We start from the raw sequence: 19398 nt of genomic DNA, 5'->3' as shown, positions 1-19398 counted from the left end.
ACATGACAGCCACCATCTTTCTTCTCTAGGTCTGTTGCAGGCCAGAGAGAAGGGGCTAGGAATCACCAGAAATGAAAGAAAGCCCTTAGGACAGGCACGAGGCTGAGACTGGCTACTTTATTTAGTAAATTGTCACACCGCAGCCCTACTGAACGGTCCTCCAGCCTTACTGAGATCTGCCTTGGTAAAAAGTTACCAGGATGCACAGGCCTCATAACAAATACTGCCTGGAACCCTAAGGAGTCATCCCATGAGTACACAGGGCCTCACCCTGGCCCCAAATACAGACTCCCTTGCTCCCAAGAGCAAGCCAGGGATGGGGCAAGAACCTCCAGCTGTGGGGTGCTAAACCCTGACCTTAGCACTGTCAGCTGTCTCAGCTGGGCAAGAAGCAAAATGTATGAAAATACTTTAATTATTTCTTTGAAACAGTTAAGAAATAAGGTTGGTTGGTTTTTACAATCCCAGTAGAAAAAAGTTCACATAAGAGCCCTGGCACAAGGTCAGGCCCTTCCCAGCCAGACCGGCCTCAGTAGAAACGCTTGTTCCGCTCCTGGCGCTTCTGAAACACCACAGCGCCCACCACAGCACAGACGATGATGCCCAGGAGCGCACACAGCAGCAGCAGGAACACTTTCCACCCCGTCAGGGGCCCACTTCGGAAGTTTCCAGTGGGGTCATCCACATTGTCTATGAAAAAAATGGAGATTAATGTACAAAGCATAAAGGGGCTGCTTCACAACTGCTCTGTAAAACTGGGCAGGCAGGTGCTCCCAGCGCCGCATTGCAAAGGGCAGGGTCAGATAAAATCTACTCTACTTTGAAGAAGTACTTCAAAGGCCACATAGTCCCCAAACGAGCAGCTTAGCCTTGCGGCTTCCATGGGCTCCTATGGCTTGTCACTCACTGCTCAGTCCCTCCAAGCTGTCAGGGGCAGAGCTGGGCACAAAGTGGATGCTTTGGAGACGGTAGCCATGGAGTGAGTGAACAGATGAGCTGACCCCCATCTGGACTGGCCCCTGGAGATGCAGGTGGGGTGAAGCCATTGGTGTATCTGGGAGCAAACAGAACTGACCAAACAGTGCAAAGTGGCAGAATTAGCACAGCTCTAAAATCTTAAAGATGGGCTGGAAGGATGGCTCAGGAGTTGAGATTACATACTGATCAACGTCCGCTTTCCAAAACACCTGTTAGGAGGCTCACACCTGCCTGTAACCCTAGCTCCAGGGCACCCCATGTCTCTAGCCTCCAGACACACACACACACACACACACACACACACAACACAGAGAGAGAGAGAGAGACAGAGAGAATATTAAACATAGTAACAGTAAAATGTAAAAACCATGAGATGTCAAACACCAGGCCTGGCGGCTACACTTGTAATTCCTATGCCCAGGGTAGCGGCAGGAAACTCAAAAGGTCAACATCACTGTCAGCTATACAGAGTTCAAGGCCAGCCCAGGCTCCAAAAGACAGAATTTTTATAAAGCAAAATGTCATATTACAAAGAACAATGTGTTCTGGCTTTTCCTGGAAAGAGGGAATAGGGGTCGATCCTTTCAGTAGATCCATAGTTGGCAGGCTATGGCTCTGAGGGATAGAAGGAAATACAGGTGGCTCTTCTACCCAGAACGCTGGGTAGAATGTGAGGCACAATTGTGTGAGTGGAGGGAACCCAGGTTGGGGTTAGAGGTTAACCACCACCTTTCTTTCTGACTGAGCATACCTAAGAGTCAGCCCCTAAGTAGTTCACAGAAGTTCGGTGCGACAAGGAGTACTCGCATGTTATGTCCATGTGCACAACAGACAAACCACACTTTAGCACACACTAGTGGACACAAGGTGCTCACTTGTGTGGTATCAGAGCCTCGACAGACTCCACACAGCAAGATAGCAATGTATTCTTCACTCAAGAACTCACCACAGCTGACCAGCCACAGAGTTCAGAGCCCAGAGCCTAGCTGTAGCAGGAGCAGCTTGGTCTCCTGGAGCCCCTCAGGGCAGGGCTACATGCACACACACCTTTAGGGGACTTGAGGAAACTGACACCAGGCTCGATCTTGGTCCAGTCGATGCTCTCCTCCTCGGCTGTGCGTTCCACCATGAGCTGGAAGAGCTTCATGGAGATGATGTCGTGGTTGTCTGCAGAACAGAGAGGGTCCCACCTCAAGGCATGGCCCACTGCCTTCTCCAAAGCAGAGCTGCTTCCTCAGCCTCTGTAGGGTCGGCCCAGGGAGAGCAGTGCTCTGCCCAGCAGTCTCCTTTCCTAAGCAGGCAGCATCTCAGGGACTGAAATGACTCCCAAGGGAGGGGCTAGAGTGCAGCTCAATGCTAAGCATAAGCTTAGTACATACAAAAAAGCCTGGATTCAAGCCTAGGTTTGGAGAAGTTGGGTGCCCAAGAGAGAAGACAGTAGAGAGAAAAGCATTAACTTTGATTTTGGAAATGATCTGGATCTGAGGTTCAAGGCTGTTTCTTTACAAAAAGGAAGTAATGTCCATATTGAGCCATAACAATGGCCAGGATGTGCAGATGCCATGCAGTGCGGGGCACGCTGCTGAGCAGAGGATGTGAGGCCAGCATGATCCTTCTAGGGCTGCCTGACACCCAGTACTCCCAGGAAAGGGAGCAGCCTGACGGTCTTGTCAGACCCACAAATGTAGGCTGCAGATCAGCAACTAAGCCTGAGACCAGGAAGGACATGTTCAACAATCCACAGGCATGAAAGATGCTCCGACTATGACTCTCAGAGGTGAGGCACGAGTCCATGATGTGGCTCTCAGACGCCAACTGCACCGTAAACTCAGCACACTGAAGAAGGCGAGGCAAGGCTGTTTGGGTGGGAAGACGAGGAGCTGTAGAAAGAAGGAGCTACACAGCAAGCAGCTGGTGGCCAGTCAGGCCCCCAGCGTCTGACACTCAAGCACACAGACCCTTGAAGCAGAGGGTCGAGCCTTGAGAATCTACTTTGGAGTCAGACTGGTTGCCACCTGTTTCTGCCATTTTCTGCTTATTTTAGAGGAATTTCCCTCGATTTCAGTTATGTGAAACTGAAAGAAATCAACACCCGAGAAAACAGTGGCTGGTGTGGTGGTACACACCTCTGATCCCAGTACTCGGAAGCAGAGGCAAGTGGATCTCTAAGATTGAGGATAGCCTGGTCCACACAGAATCTCAGGACAGTCGAAGTTACATAAAGACCCTGTAGCCCCCAACCCACCACCCCCAAATAAAAACCCTGGTGCCTGCCTGTCTGGTACCTAGCAGTGAAAATCCTCTGAATACCAGCAGAAACCAGCACCCTTGGACTCTGGCCACTCCAAATAACACTGTGGAACATCTACCTGCCACAGACGACCATTTGTTCTATCAAGAACCCTCTGTAAACTGGATGCAATTCCTGTGGAGCTGAGGCAGGAGAAATCACCATGTGTTTAAGGCCAGCATAAGCTAGTGAGTTTCACGTTAGCCTGAGCCACAGAATCAGAGGCTTTCTCTAATCCAAAACAAGAAACCCTCTGCATACATATGGAGTACTGTCAGATGAAATTCCAGGTAAGCCAGGGGGCAGGAAAGAGGAAGGGGCATGGTGGGTCCATTACTGAAACAAGTCTGGATGAGCTACTGACTACTAAAGCTGGGGTAAAGAAACTTTAAACAGACACCACAACAGAAACTCTGGGACTACAGAGCCTTGTGCTCTTCTTGGAGAGGAGGAAGGACTCTGGATAGAGGGGACATTGTAGTCCCTAAAAGAGTTTATCCTGGGATAAACTCTGCTACCTCATGCACATCATAGCCCAAAGCTGGGTCCAGGCCTAAGACCTTTCCAAACATCCCTAGTAGCTGGGTCACAGCCAAGGGACATCATTAAGCACCAGCAAGGCCTGGTAACCCAGTAAGGCCCACAGACACTGTAATCTGGGGGGTGGAGGGGCAGAAACACAAACAAGAAGCACAGGAAATTACACAGCTAATGCATGCTCTAAAGAAACAAAAGCTGGGGAAGGGATGAGGGAAGATGTACAGACTAGAGGAAAAAACAGTTTTAAATGAGGGAAGCAAGGAAGCTCACACTTAAGACACTAAAGAGATGACCAGGTCCCCAGCAGAAAGGACAGGATAGCTGTAGTACCCTTCAGCACCGGGAAAAGTAAGGTCTGGGGAGGGGCCTGGCATATCAACTGGGATGGTGGCCATTACAGTTCTGAGCACAGGATGACTTTACAGGCACCAGGGACAGAATGTCAGGGTGCTTTGTATGAAAGGAGGGGGCACCATGTGGGTATCAGTGAGAGATGGTAGCTTGAATGCAGCAAGGACAGAGACAGTGGGATTTCTCAAGGATTAACTGGTGGCAAGAGACAAGGTACAGGGTGACACCAAGGCACCTATTCTATCCCAGGCAACTGGAAAGATAGCGATGCCACTTGACCTTGATAGGGAAGGTCAAAGTTCAGAGGAGTGGGAGAATGGATTCTTAATACCTTGTGTTCTATAGATCTGGGGCCAGGAATCAAGCTACAACACCTAGACCCAAAGCTTCCTCTCATGTAAAGACACAAGATGGAGAGGCCAGCTGATTGCTTGGGCTGGCCCTCGGGCACTCCAACAGTTTACAACTGATAGTAAAATAACGGCTCCCTTCCCTGCAGGTTGTCAACTGCCGAGCAAACCTTTTACACACTCACCAGACAGGTCGCCAGTGCCAGCAGAGGCTCCAAAGTAGTAGCCGGTGGGCAGGCGCACGCCCGTGATGTCAATGCAGTTCTTCCACTCGTTCTTGTCTTCCAGGTCTGTCATCACCTGCAGTCAGCGGGCAGGTCAGCACATGCCCAGTTCCCAGCCAATTACCCCCTGGAGCTTCTGTGGAGCCAGCACAGGCACAGTGGCCTCCCCCTCATGCCTGCTCACCGTGAGGCGGCCCCGGGAATAGCGTACAGCTAGGAAGGTGTCATGATCCCGGTTGCGGAAGTCAGCTGTGCAGCCTGCCAACTCACTCCAGCGTCCATCTTTGCTATGATCGTATGACAGAGAGCCATTGTTCACCATCACCGAGATGTACGGGAACACACGCTGGAACCGAGACACTGGTTACTCCATGCCTAGCCAGCCTGTGGGCACATACTATCCTGCCCCTGGAGGATATTCTGGCTAGAACCACAGCAAAATTCTAGTCCCCACGCTCAAGCCAGATGCTCGCCTGCCCCGTAGAGTCCTACCTCCGTAGTTTCATCATTGGGATATGTGTCCAGGAAGATGGCCAAACCATGGAAGTTGTCTTTGCTTCCAAACACAGGCCCTGGAATTAGGAGATACTTTATGAAGATGACCCATGGATACCTCAAAGGCAGCCTGGACAGAAGAAGTCCAACCATTGGTACCTCAGGAAGGAAGAAACCTTAAAGGACAAAGTGGATGGGAAGGGCCAGGCCTCTCAGGGCAGAACTGAAGACTGAGGCACAGGAACACGAGTGCCAAGAGTTCAAGGACAGCTTCAGCTACATGATACCAGGTTAGCCAGGGCCGCAGCAAGAAGACGGGGGCCTTAACTATGAGGGCAGCCACCAAGGCAAGTGCTGGGTGCTGGCAGTGCCCTATCTAGGACACATGTATGGAGCTACAGGAAGAACCTGAAGCTACAAGTGGCAAACTTTCTGCAAGGGCCCCAGAGGAGGCGCCTTATGCTTTACTGGTTGTAGTCCCTGCACACTGGCCTTTTATATTTGGCCTTTAAAAATGGCAGAACGGGCCCATGAACAGCTAGCAGGTAAAGGTACTTCCCACCAGGTCTGATGACTTTAGTTCCATCGCCAGAAAATACATAAAGGTTCAAGGACAGAAATGACTTCTCCATAGGTGCTGTGATATGCATGGGCACTGTGCGCACACACAAATATTTTTTAAATCTATGGGAAAATGGCCAGGTGTGGTGGGGTGTACCTGCAGTCCAAGTTGAAAGACTGAAGCAGAAGGAATATTTTCATGTTTTAGGGTAGCCTGGGCTAATGAGTTTAAAACTTGGGATATATAATTAAAGTCTCTAAAATCCTAAAAACAGTAAGTAGGCAGAATGGTTAAAACCCTATCAGGAGGGGTAGAATAGACTGCACCAAAGGATCTCCCATCCTCTCCAGAGCAAGGTCAGCAGTCTCCCAACAGACGCACAGAATAATCACAGGCAGGCCACTGTGGTGGGACAGCAGCTACACCTGTGCCTACCCCACTGTTCGGGTGGGGCACCTTCTTACCTGGTACAAGGCGGTCTCGGGTGTACCACAAGGCGATGCCATCTCCATGGAGATTCTTCTTCCCTGTGCCATGGACTTTGAAGTGGACATGCATTTCCCAGTCCTTCAGGAAGCATGGCTGAAAAGGGAATAGAGAGGTCCTCAGAGTCACCACGCTGGCGAGCAGGTTGGCATATTCAGTACTGTATGCTTACTCCCTACTCAAACAAAACTGGAAACCCAGGGTTCAGAGGTCAGGGATCAGGCAACAGGACTTTAAGTGATTTTGGAACCGAACGGTCTCTAGGCTCTCTGAGGCATCTGTCAAGCCAGGCCTTTCCCCTCAGTGTATAACCCCAACCCTGCTTTATTATTCTCTTCTATGTAGGCCTGTTCTAGAACTATAGAGAGGATCATCAGCCATTTAAGTCATGTATGTTAAAGATTTATTTGTGTATGTGGATACACTGTAGCTGTCTTCAGACATACCCGAAGAGGGCATCATCATTTTTTGTTTTTTAGTTTAAAATATCTGGGGCTGAAGAGATGGTTCAATGGTTAAGAGCACCGACTGCTCTTCCAGAGGTCCTGAGTTCAAATCCCAGCAACCACATGGTGGCTCACAACCATCTGTTGGCATCTGATGCCCTCTTTTGGTGTGTCTGAAGACAGCTACAGTATACATAAGAAATCTTTAAAAATATATATTTAAAAAAAGTAGATTTTGAGGCAAAATACCTTGTCCGTATCTGATGGCAAAGTGGTCTTGATTTATAACCAAGTCTGACTGGAACTCAGCCTGGTGCTTTACTCCCCACACTGACGCATCAACACACACTGACAGGACAGGTGAGTGAAGCCGGGGCGAGGTGGAACATGTCTATAGCCAGCTGTCAGGAGACATTCCAGTGTGGGGCTAGCCTCGTGTATGTGACACCTAATGCAGGTGAAGGTGCAAAGACATCTCTTGATGTGTGAGGTTTTAAGGTGCATCCCCCCACTCTCCTTTCTCTTGGTTTCCCTCCTCTTCTACTTCTCTTCTTAAAAAATGTTTTGTTTTTTTATTTTTAGTGTTCATTCTGTAGTATGTCTGTTATAGTTTTGAATCCCCTAGAACTAGAGTTATAAACAGTTGTGAGCTGCCATGTGGGTACTGGGACTTGAACCTGGATCCTCTGGAAGAACAGCCAGTGAATGCTCTTAACCACTGAGCTCCACCACCAACACTTTTTTTTTCTGTTTTTGGACACGGGATTTCTCTGTGTGACTGGAATCCATATTGTAGACCACGCAGCCCCTGCAACTCACAGAGAATTACCTGCCTCTGACCCCCTAAAGCTGGGACTGAAGGCGTGCACCACTTTGCCTTGTTATGTACCCATGGTTAGCCTCAATCTCCTGCCTCAGCCTCCTATGTGCTGGGATTACAGGCATGTGCTGCCTCCCCACTCCATCTGACAGCTACTTAATAATGCCAACCTCAAGAGCACCTGGATCCAAGGATCCTGGGAGAAGAATAAAATGGTAGCCGAGCAAGACCTTCGGTGCTGGGAGAAAGACAACAAGCAAAGGAGGAGGGCACTATAAACTGGAGGCTGAGGGTGATCTTCAGAATGACCCTAGGTGCCTGTGGACTTATAAGTTGGAAGGTAAGACAGACCCTTTCCTCCCCGAGCAGCTTTTGGTTTATCCCAGCAATAGTAGCCCTGGCCAAGACAGGAACCTCTCTACCTCTCCCTTACCCTGAGCCTGTGTATCTGTGAGGATACTGTAAGCCCACTGCAGACAGGCTGGCTGAAAATTAGATAGCCAACAGCAGCCAGCACAAGCAACCTCTGACATCATCAAAAGCCCTTCCCCACAGGCAGCAACCTGGGGACCCAGATGGCTGAAAGCAGCCATGGCAACATCCGAGGAACCACAAAAGGAGTGAAAAAGGCTGTGTGCCTGACTCCCAGGAAAATATTCACTCCCCCCAAAGCATTAATATTGCTCCACTTTTAAGCACACCCCCAACTCCTGATCCTCAAGGTTGAGAAGTTGATTTTCCAATTTACCTCCCACTTCTATTCTTAGCCATGAACAATAACATTCTCCCCAACTACTCAATTAGAGGTGGTCCTGTTACAGTTTGCACAGTTCCCAAAGGGAAAAAGAACCTTGGGAACAAAAGACAGAGAAACTTAACAGTATAATAAAACATACTATTCTTGTACCCAGGAAGATTTCAATTAAAATATCAAAACATCCTACGTCCCACAACAGGCGATGTGGCTGGTGCACTTGATTAATCTGCCTCATGAACTAGCAGGCACTGGGCACCCGCCCTGGACACAGAACAGGAACTACCAAGTACCTGAGTGGCAACTCATAGCAACAAGAGTTTTCCCAGTTCTAGAATTTCACTAGTCTCCTCAGCACAGCCATGGATTGGGAAGAGGCAGCTAAGAGATGGTGACAGGTAGCCATAAAGACCCAAGGACAAAGAACCTGATCCAAGGTCTGCTGAAGAAGATGGAGTCTTGTCCAAGTTGGATCTCAAATCTAAAAGAAAGTATACCAGAGGGGCCTACCCAGGGAGGGACTCAGCTCCATGTTGGGCTCTCTTCCTGGAATTAGGGCTAAGTGACTCTATCAATCTCAGCAGGCATGACAAGTCACCCAGACACCAAAGAGACAGGGTGGGACTGAAACCAAGAAAGCAGAGGAGCTCTGCAGGCTGCGATGCTGGTAACTACAGCCAGGAAGTCAAAGGACAATTATGAGAATTTAGCAGGTCAAGTGGTACTCTTAAACTCTCACTAAGAAACAAAATTTCAGAATAATATATGATAACATAAGGGAGAAACTTAAGGACAGATGAAGAGATAATATATCCAAAGTTACTCAAATGCTAAGAACAGTGCAGGGAGGGCAAAGAAAAGATTCAGAATTGAGACAAAGATCCCAGAGTAAAAGGCACAAATAATTCAATTCCAAATTGAGACACACGAGACTGGACCAAAGCAGCAGAGATCCATGATAAGCCCCAGCAGTTCTACAAAGGAGAGTACTGACATGCTACATTCTGGATGTGAACTGCGTGTCTATGGCAATGTAAAAGTGGGATGCTGAGACCTGTGGCAATGCCCAGCTTCACCTGATAGGATAGACCTCCTCGCTGAGGACACCCAGGCACTGGCCACTCCTAGTCTCTCTGTGGTATCTCCCTTTCGTGTATTTCCAATGTGATGATATTTGTGTTGTTTTTTTAAAGATATACTTTATTATTTATTTTTTTCAAGTCTTGATTTTTATTACTTAAAAAAGTTGCTTTCTGACTGTGCTTGTGCTTCAACACTTTCACAAGTTTCTGCTCCTTGATAAGGAAAGCCCGCTTGATCCTGTCACGGACACACTTGGCACACATGGAACCATGACAGGCCCTGCTGATGTGCTTCTTTGTTTTAGACAATATCGTAAGGACTCTGGGTCTCACAGCACGAACCCCTCGAAGTCTGCCTGAGCACACACCACATGTGGATTTGGGTGCTTTCCCACCTTCTTGGTGTAAAGGTAAACAATCCTGTTGCCAGGGGTTTGAGACAACCTTGTTTTGTTAGAGGCTGTATTGTAGGAAAGCCTATGATGGTAATGTCAGACGCTGGAACATCCTGAGTGCCTCTAAGCACCATCCCTGAAGAGTAATTATTATTTTTAACTATTACAAGTGTATTGCAAGTGAGCACAGGTGTCATGGCAGTTAGAGGCTTGGATTACACTGGCTTTTGTGTCCTGTCTAACGTTGTTGGGAACCTAACTCAGGCCTTCTGCAAGAGCAAAGCATGCCTTTAACCACTAGCCATCTCTCCAGCCTGTTTTTGTTGGTCCTGAGACAACAAAGTCTCATAGAGTCTGAGCTGCTCTAGAATTATCTGGACCAAGGGCTGGCCCTGAATTCCTGATCTCCCTACCTCCAACTCCCAAGTCCTATGCCAGCATACCCACTTTCATCATGCCTTTGGCCTTGAGGTGGAGGCTGTGGAAGCCCTCAGAGTCAGCACCCTGATATCTGGCCTTTCAGACTCCAAACTTTAACTCTTTCTTTGTGTAAGTTACCCCTCCTTACATCCTTCATTACAGTAGCAACCAGAATGAAAACAAAACAAAAACAAAAACAGTAACAAATCACCTTCAAGGAGCTAACAATCAGCAATAGACAATTTCAGACAAAACAAAGAAAAAAGTGAATTACCAGCAGCCCTCTCACAGTCTTTCGACCTTCATGGAGAAGGAAAATGATCCCATCTGCACGGAAAGTCAGAGGTTCAGGAAGAGAGCAGAGTGCAGTCAGTTCAGAACTAGAAGTAAAGCCGGCTGCACAGTCCTTTGCAGCTCACAGAAGAGAAAGGCTGCCACAGATGAACCAAGTGTTCTATGGTCTCAGCACCATCCAGGGAGAAGATAAAAGTACACATCCGTAAGACTGGAGAATGTGAGTGTGGCATGCATGTGTGCATGTACATGTACAGCTGTGTGTGTGTTTGGGGAGGGTTGTTCCTGCAGTGTCGAAGATCAAAGCCAGGTTTTGTGCACCTCCAGCCCCGTCCTTTTAAAACAGGGTCTTGGAATGTAGTTCAGGATAGGATTGAGCTCGAAAACTTCCTGCTTCTGCCTCCTACATGCTTGACATCTGTAGCACTGCCACTGGACCTACTGCCCAGGATAACCATGGAAACTGAAAGCAAGAGGCTGGAGGTGGCTAAGCAGATAAAGAGCAGTGGCTCTTAGAGGACAAATTCAGTTTCCAGCACCCAGCACCCTTAACTGTCCCTGACTCTAGTTCCAGGGGATCTGATGGGCACCAGTACACATCTGCACACACACAAAAGCACAAACATAAATAACGACAATAATAAAAACCTGAGAAACAAGCAAACAACTTCCAGACTAATAAAAGGCAAAATGAATGCTGGAGAAATGGCTCTGAGGTTAAGGGCACTGGCTGCTTGTGATGGTTTGTATGTGCTCCGCCCAGGGAGTGGCACTCTGAGAAGGTGTGGCCCCATTGGGGTGTGTCACTGTGTGCGCTATCAGACCCAAGTCTTCCACTAGCAGCCTTCAGATAAAGATGTAGAACTCGCAACTTCTCTTATACCATGCCTGCCTGGATGCTGCCATGTTCCCACCTTGATGATAATGAACTGAACATCTGTACCTGTAAGCCAGCCCCAATTAAATGTTGTCCTTATAAGACTTGTCAAGACTTGCCTTGGTCATGGTATCTGTCAACAGCCCTGGTTCAATTCCTAGTACCCACTTAGCAGTGCACAACTACCTCTAACTCCAGTTCCAGGGGATCCTCACACAGACGTACACACAAGAAAAACACTAATGCACGTAAAACAATTAAAAAGGAATTATCAAAAATAAATTTAAAGAGGGAAAATGAGTAAGAAATGGTCAAGCTGTCCAGACCAGAGAGAAGAGGGTAGAAAATAAAGCAGTAAGAGAGAAAGCTAACCCTAATGTGAGGAAGTGAGATGAAATCCAAAGCTGGGCTCTGGACTCACTCACTCACTGCTGCATCACTGGTATTGAACCAAGTATGTCAGATAGTCCGTTTCTTCCCTAAGCTCTTAGCAAAACTTGCTTGGAACTCCCTTTCTTGTCTCTAACATTTCTTTATTTTTATTCTGTGGGGGAAACACAAGCCTGTGGAGCAGAGGAAACTGGGAGTCAGCTCGCTCCTTCCCCTGTGGACTTTGGGGGACCAAGCCAAGTTGTCAGGCCTGAGCAGCAGGCATTCTTATGTGTTGAGCCATCTCGACAGCCCTGATTTTTTATCTCAGAAATAAGGGTTTGCTTAGTTAGTTGCTCTGGTTGGCCTTGAACTCACTCTGTAGCAGGTAGGCCATGAGCTTGTTACCCCCAGCCCCAGCCTAAGTGGGATTACAGGGCCATGCCAACAGGCCCATCTTTTTATTATTATTTTTTCAATTGCATGTGACTCTACAATATTTCAGAATAAAACTCTGGCAGGGAATGGTGGCTCACACTTGCTATCCTAATACTCAGAAGGCGAACGTAGAAAGATTTAGCATACTGGCCTCAAATTTCCTTTGGAAAGAAGAAAAAAAGAAATTTTAAAAAGTCCAGGAATAGAAATCCTTGACTATGGCACAAGTAAAACTAGCTATCAATAAGCTAATGAACCAAACTACACAGAAAGCCTAAAAGTATTTAAAATGAATTTAATTTTCTCACATAGAAGAAGCAGCCTATAATTTCTCTCAAATGGTTCCTCTGCTCCTGTGGTTGTTTTAATAGAAATGGTCCCCAAAGGCTCTAACACACGGTCGTGAGAGAGTGACACTACTTGAGGCATTAGGAGGTGTGGCCTTGTTGGAGGAAGTGTCTCCCTGGGGGTGGGCTTTGGGGTTTCAAAGGCCCATGCCAGTCCAGGTGTCTCTCTGTCTTCTGCCTGTGCATCTGGATGTAGCACTCTCAGCTCCTCTTTAGTAGCATGTGTGCCTGTGTGCACAAGTCACAATTACATGCTTTCTTTTTAAAGAGTTGCCATGGTCGTAGTGTCCCTTTACAGTAACAGAACATTGACGAAGACAGTTCCTGAAGGAGACACATAAGGAAAGGGCCCAAGCTAGTGCAAGGCCAGCCTTGGCCAAAAGGACAAGGGAGAAGGGAAGGGGTAAAGTATGCTTGCAAGGTCAGTGCCAGGAAGGCACAGGGAAACAAAGAGCCCAGAAAGTCCCGTGGGACCACAGGCCTCCCAACAGCTTATGAAGACTGAAGATCAGCACAATAGGGAGCCTCCAGGAGACTGAAATCAGATGTAATGTGGTTTGAGTTACTTCTAAGCTGCTTTGTGGGACAATAGTTCTTAACCCTGAGTCCACAGAAGTCCTAACGCCTTGTTCCTGCACCTTGAAAACAATCACCTTGCCGAAACAAATCATTTGAAGTCAGATGGCTTCTACATCTCTGGTTGAACAAAATATAGAAACATCAATCAACTGAGAGATCATTACAGGGATATCATCTGTAGTCTTAGCCACTCGGAGCTGAGACAGACAGGAGGATCACTTGAGACCAGAGTTCAAGGCTAACCAGGAAAAACAGCAAGACTTTACCTCACAAAATAGCAGACAGAAACCCAGGTGTGGCAGGTCACCCCACTCTTCAATTCCTAATTGTCTATGTGTATGACAGCAGCTGTTCCAAGTGCTGAGGTGAGATGTGACTGGGCATTAAGAGCCTGCTGCACACACATGAGCACACACACAAGCAGAATCAGGGCATCCAGAGCTGCAGGCACTGAAATAGGCAGATCCCAAGGTCTTGCTGACGAGACAGTCTAGCTGAGATGGTTAGAGACCCTGTCTCAAAAAATAAGGTGGTAGGCAGGACATGGTGGCACAGGCCATACCTTTAATCCCAGCACACCAGAAGCAGAAAGCAAATCTGAGTCCAGGCTAGCCTGGTCTGCCACGCTATTTTCCAGGCCAGGCAGAGCTATATGTCTAAAATCAAATCAAATACATACTATGGGCTGGTGAGATAACCCGGTTAGCAGTGTCTGTTCTGCAAGCATAAGGACATGTTTGACTGTAGACCCCAATTGAAGAGGGCCTGGCACGGGAAGGAGACAAGTGGATGCCTGACACTCACTGGCCAGATAGTCAGCTCCAGGACAGTGAGACTCAAGAAACACAGTTGCTGGCTCCAAAAAAACAACATCCAAACAACATCCAAGTTTGACCTTTGGCCACACACACACACACACACACACACACACACACCCTTCTAATGTGTACAACCTGTAATGCCTGCACCTGCACCTGAGAGACTGAGCAGATGAGGCCATCTCAAACACAAAACAGACCCTGATGTTCAGACAGTTTATTCTTATGACCTCCTTTATAAGCCTCCTTCAATGCTGTGAGCTGAACCCTCTCACCCCTCTGCAGATATTTAAGCCCAAGACCATATCTTCAGGGGAAGGAGAGTGCTTTTTTTTTTTAATGTATGTATTTGCAGATGCAAGAAAATGTTAGAGGGCATTGAATCCCTAGAGCTAGAGATTTAGGCAGTTATGAGACCCTCAATGTGGGTACTAGAAACATCCACTGAGGCACACAGAAAAACTATCTTCTAAGAGCAGCAAATGTTCTTACACTGCACCCCCACCTTATCTTAAAGAAAGTTTCTCTCTTTAACCCTAGAGCTCCCTAACTGGCTGGCCAGCAAGATAAACCCAATTCCTAAAAGTTCTATCAACATTTTTAGCTCGCTTTTTACAAAACAGTTTTTATGTGGAAAATATAAGACGATATATATTACCACGTAAAGAAGTAGCATCCAGCTATACATGTAGTTAGGAGTATAATGCTTGCCTTGGCTGGCACACATAGGTCCTGGGTTCACTCTATGGAACCACAAAATAAAATAAAAAGGAAAGAACAAAAAAAGTATCTGAATCTCTGAAAAGCCTCACCAGAATGATATGACAGACTGTGACTTGGAGACATGAGGTTGAATCGAGCACATGGTGTGCATGGCATTTGAACACAGGCTTAACAGATGAGAAGTAACCAAGGAGCAATCACGAAGAACCAGGATACACTGTCCCAGACAGAGTGAACAAGACCAAAGCCCCCAAGAAGAAGGCGGCCAGACAGGCTGGAACAAACTAAACTGACAGGATGACAGAGATGCCAGTCACCGAGGGACATGCTGTGCCGGGAAAATGTCGTTTTCCCTTCACAAGAGATCTCAGGCTCTAAGGGTCAGAGCCAAGGCTGAACAAAGAGAGTAACCACAGATGCCCCTAGCAGCAGTGTGGAGGCAGGAGGCAGGAAGAGAGGAGGTGCTGAGGGGATGAACCAATGAGGCAACACAAGGACAGTGTAGTCTCCCAGAACTAATGACAAAATCAGCCAGAAGGGCCGAGAGTGCAGTGATGGAGAAAACTAGGCTGCTAGCAGTGGAGGCAGTAGGGAGGGTTAGGTCAGGCAGGCTAGTGAGAAGCGGGTTTCTTTTAAAGCCATGGCCTATCCCCAGATCACATCTTTTCTCCCCTTTGCCAACCCATACTTCTCCTCAGTGTAGAAATTGCACATTACTACCACACCAAGGCAATGACATCTCAGGCTCCCTGTTTTCTACAAAAGGCCACAGATACAAAAACTGCCTGTAAGTTTAGTGGAGATACAGCAGACAACAGGACTCTCAACCTAGTACTGAGAAAAGTAATGAATTAGGTTTGTTAAGCATGTTAAAAGGGCTCTCTCATTGCTAACCAGGAGGCATCAAGTGTCTCAAGAAAACTGCTGAGGGTGGAGATCAAAAAGATCAGCTGAAATACTGTTTATTCTATTCGGTGGCTACACTCCCTCAGCATAAAGTCACGAAATCTATCTATTCCAAAAATCTTGAGAATTAAATCTGATAAGTTGTGGCAAGGTCAGTACCTAACTCACAGTAAAATACTCCATAAGGTTAAAATTTCACCCTACCCACGATTAAGTGGGTTCCATTTAGTCTGACAACTCCACCCATTTCTTGTTATGTGACTTTAGGAATGCTCAACTCTGCACCTTAGCTTCTTGCTTAAGTCATTAAAATTCGGACATCATTACTTACCTTGTATGGTTTCTGAAGAAATTAAGAGTTAAGAGTCACGCAAAGCTTCTGACATACAGTAACTACACAAGTCTCTCTTACGATTTGTGTGACCAGGACTGAAAATCGGCGGAACAAAAAAGGAGGTTGGCTGCTGAGGAGGCAGGGATTATTGTATCACTGAGCAGTTATGTTTAGCCTCACCTGATGGTTCCAAATAGAGCCCTCTTTGCTGCGCTCGTCAGGGGTCAGACGCACGTATTGGCTCGTAAGCATCGTGCTGCCTTGGAAGTCCCAGAGCGGCATGGAACTGGAACCGACCCCTATGGGCAGAGACGGACATAGATAGGTGCTCAAAAGGCCGCGCCAGAAATCTACTGCGCTGCTCTGCTCAACAAGAAGGGCATGCCCTCCTCCGACCCACTCCAGCCCCACGTCCTCACCCTTTGCTGCAGGCCTCACCTTGGTAGGGCTTGATGAGCGAGTGCTCCCGTTTGAGATGTTCACTGTTGCCGTCGGTTATATCCGCAGCCACCGGCCCCAGCAACAGAAGAAAATGTAGAAATGCAGTGGGGCCCGGGCCGGGGCCAGGAAGCCCAGGCCTCCCTGGGCACCGCTGACCCCAGCCCCAGCCCCAGCGCCAAAGCCAGGCCTCAGCCGCCATTCTTCTTTTCGCTCCGGCCACTTCCGCCCTAAAACTTCCGCCTTCCGGGTGTCCTTTCTAAAGGTCTCCGGCCGGAAGCCCTCTAAACTAGTATCACCGGAGAGTTAAACAGAAAAACCTGGCAGTCAGCAGAATGGCAGCCTTATTGGCTGGCCAGCCTCCTATCCTAGTAGAGCGCGGTTCCATAATTTTGGAGGTTCCTGGTCCCCTGTCAGCCGGCCACTGCCAAGAGTTCTCACGAGCGACAAGGGATCCAACCAATCATAAAGCAGCACGTTAGGCTTGCGGGCCAACAAAAAGCAGCGGTCTCTTTTTGGGCGGGAGGAAAGCGGGAGTCGTCTTCGAAGTGGAGCATGCTGGAACTTGTAGTTTTTGCGGGCTGCTTACGCAAACTGAGCACGCCGAGACTGCTCAGTTCTGAGTTTCTGGAGAGATCCTTTTAAGCGACCTTTTCAGGACAGTGGGAAAAACAACACTGGAGTGAAACAGAAAGCCCGAAGTTCAATCCCAGCGCCACCCTGGACTCGGTGGGTGGGGCAAATTCTTTAGACAACCTCTAGCTAGTACCACTCCCTGGAGATTTAAAGAAGCCAGTTATCTGAGAGCTTCTCCTGCCCCCTAACACTCAGGCACAGTCAGATTGAAGCAGGAGGAGCAGACTAGGTCCTGACCTGGAACCTCAGTGGGGGCCGGAAGTCATCTGGCTCCAAAAAGTGTCAGTCCCTGTTGACACACAAAGTGCTTGTGGAAGGTCCAGGACGGCTGACTTCAGATAGTTTAACATTGTGGTCTCTAGCCGATACCGTTCTATTGGACCTGTTCATTTACTTAGTAAAACGTTTAGCTGACAATACTTTTTTTTTAAGTACTTAAATTAACATTAGAAATCCTGATTTCAGGGCTGCAGAGATGGCCTAAAGATGAGGAGTACTAGCTGTACCAGGCTGACCTCGAACCTTCTAAGTACTGGAATTAAAGGCATGTGCCACTATGCATGGCTTCCAATATACTTTAAATCGTCTCTAGATTACATATAATACTTAACAATTTGTATGTAATAGTGATACTTGATAGAGAATGACAAGAAAACTTTGTATGAGTTCAGAAAGAAGTGTGCTGGGTAGTTTTATGTCAACAAGCTGGAGTCTTTTGAAAGGAGGGGACTTTTGAGTTGAGAAAATGCCTCCATAAGATCTAGCTAGAGGGTATTTTCTTAATTAGTGATTGATGTGTGGAGGTCCAGCCCACAATGAGTGGTGCCACCTCTGGGCTGAGGATACTGGGTTCTACTAAAAACCAGTAAAAAGCACTCTTCCATAGTCTCTGCATCAGCGCCTGCCTCCAAGTTCCTGCCCTGTTTGAGTTTCTGTCCTGACGTCCTTTAGTGATGAACAGTAATGTGGATGTGTAAGCTGAATAAAGGCAATCCTCTCAAACTTGTTTTTGGTTCTGGTGTTTCTCCACAGCAATAGTAACCCAAAGCAAGAAACTTTTTTTTTTATCTGAACAGCTCCCATCTATAATTAACAGGTCTAGGTCTTGCTGATATGAGGGTTTTATTTATAAATATATATTGTGTGTATGTGTGCACATAGATACATAGAAAGAGAACATACATTTACAACAAAGGTCCTCTGCCTCTTGTCACCCTCTTCAGGGATGTCCCTACGCCCCTACAAACCAGGCTGTGTGAACTGCACCGAACTTCACTTGAGGGCTGAGCTTATCAGGTGCAGTCACAGCTGCGTCCCGAGAATGTAGAAAAGCGCACCTGGGAAGTAATTAACTGTTGAACGAACATTTGCTCTAGAACCTCTCATTGGGTCATGAAGAATGAGGAGGAGTTCATCTGGGATTTGTCTGAGAAGTCTTTCTCAGAAGAGGAAGTGGAGCTAGAGGTGTGAGCTTAAAAAAAAAAAAAACCCACAGTGGATTGGAACATATATGGAGTTTGTGATATTTGGATATGGCAGCACATTCGTATGATCCCAACGTTTGGGGAAGTGGAGGCAGGAGGATCAGGAGTCCACAGTCATCCTCAGATCCATAATGATCTTGAGACCACCTGAGTGAGGGCTACTTGGGACCGTCTCACTCAAACAAAGCTATGGAGTTGGAAAGCTTGGTGGACAGGACGTGTAAGGGTTGATCTTTGCTGCGGACTTGGCTGGATTTACAATGACCTTTGAGACACATCTCTGGGTATGTCTACTAAATGTAAGTGAATAGAGAAGGCTTATTCCATGCGCTGGACTGAAGAGAAAGGACAAAGCAAAATATGTAGCATTCATTTAATAACTCTGAGGACCAAATGAGGTCCTGTTAGGAGGGGACCTTGTAAACCATAAATCTGAGTGCAGCCTGGGTTCGTGGCACAGCAGATGGGTGAACTGCAGTGGGTCACTTAAGCCCCCCTCACAGCTATGTGCTCATTTATTCTAGGGCTGAGCATTGTCTTTTGTTAAGATTTATTTATTTATTTATTATATATAAGTACAGTGTAGCTGTCTTCAAACACACCAGAAGAGGGCATCAGATCTCATTACAGATAATTGTGAGCCACCTTGTGTTTGCTGGGATTAGAACTCAGGACCTCTGGAAGAGCAGGACCACTGAGCCATCTCTCCAGCTCTTTACACTTTTTTTATTCAATATTCTCTGTATTTACATTTCAAACATTGTCTCCCTTCTTCCCACTCTCATCCTCACTCCCCCTCCCCTACTCGTTTTATTAATACCTGGAAACATTGGAGATAGAGCCTTTGGCCAGAAAGTACATCATGCAGGAGATGGACTGGGTGTGATGGATCAAATGTCCTTTATAAGACAAGACAGGAGAGAGCATGCTTCCTTTCTCTCTGCTTTCTGACACATATGGGC

The 19398-nt window shown here is 47.3% G+C and overlaps 1 protein-coding gene and 1 pseudogene across 2 annotated transcripts; both read right to left on the bottom strand.

Annotated features, from left to right (window-relative positions):
• Positions 1–397: 397 nt before the first annotated feature.
• Positions 398–16660, bottom strand: LMAN2 (lectin, mannose binding 2). Its single transcript, XM_080922834.1, has 8 exons — positions 16317–16660; positions 16059–16177; positions 6255–6372; positions 5226–5305; positions 4918–5079; positions 4695–4809; positions 2026–2145; positions 398–690 (listed from the first exon to the last, which is right to left on the bottom strand). Exons 1-8 carry the CDS (start codon positions 16516–16518, stop codon positions 530–532), a joined length of 1077 nt encoding a protein of 358 aa, XP_080778960.1. The 5' UTR covers positions 16519–16660; the 3' UTR covers positions 398–529.
• LOC308436319 (large ribosomal subunit protein eL34-like) lies at positions 8538–9885 on the bottom strand (annotated as a pseudogene). The gene is made up of 2 exons: positions 9555–9885; positions 8538–8560 (listed from the first exon to the last, which is right to left on the bottom strand). The product of its transcript is annotated as a large ribosomal subunit protein eL34-like (transcript).
• Positions 16661–19398: the final 2738 nt, after the last annotated feature.

The sequence above is a fragment of the Micromys minutus genome, assembly GCF_963924665.1.
Source record: "Micromys minutus genome assembly, chromosome: 1".
Classification (NCBI taxonomy): Eukaryota; Metazoa; Chordata; class Mammalia; order Rodentia; family Muridae; genus Micromys; species Micromys minutus.
The sequence above is the reverse complement of the archived record's forward strand: the minus strand, read 5'-3'. Positions and strand labels throughout refer to the sequence as shown.

Excerpts from the sequence above, each read along its gene's own strand:
- LMAN2 (XM_080922834.1), bottom strand. The coding sequence starts at position 16,518 with ATGGCGGCTGAGGCCTGGCTTTGGCGCTGGGGCTGGGGCTGGGGTCAG. Across the intron at positions 4,810-4,917 it reads ATTCCCGGGGCCGCCTCACG|GTGATGACAGACCTGGAAGA; the intron begins GTGAGCAGGCAT and ends CGCTGACTGCAG. Across the intron at positions 691-2,025 it reads TTTCCTCAAGTCCCCTAAAG|ACAATGTGGATGACCCCACT; the intron begins GTGTGTGTGCAT and ends TTTTTTTCATAG.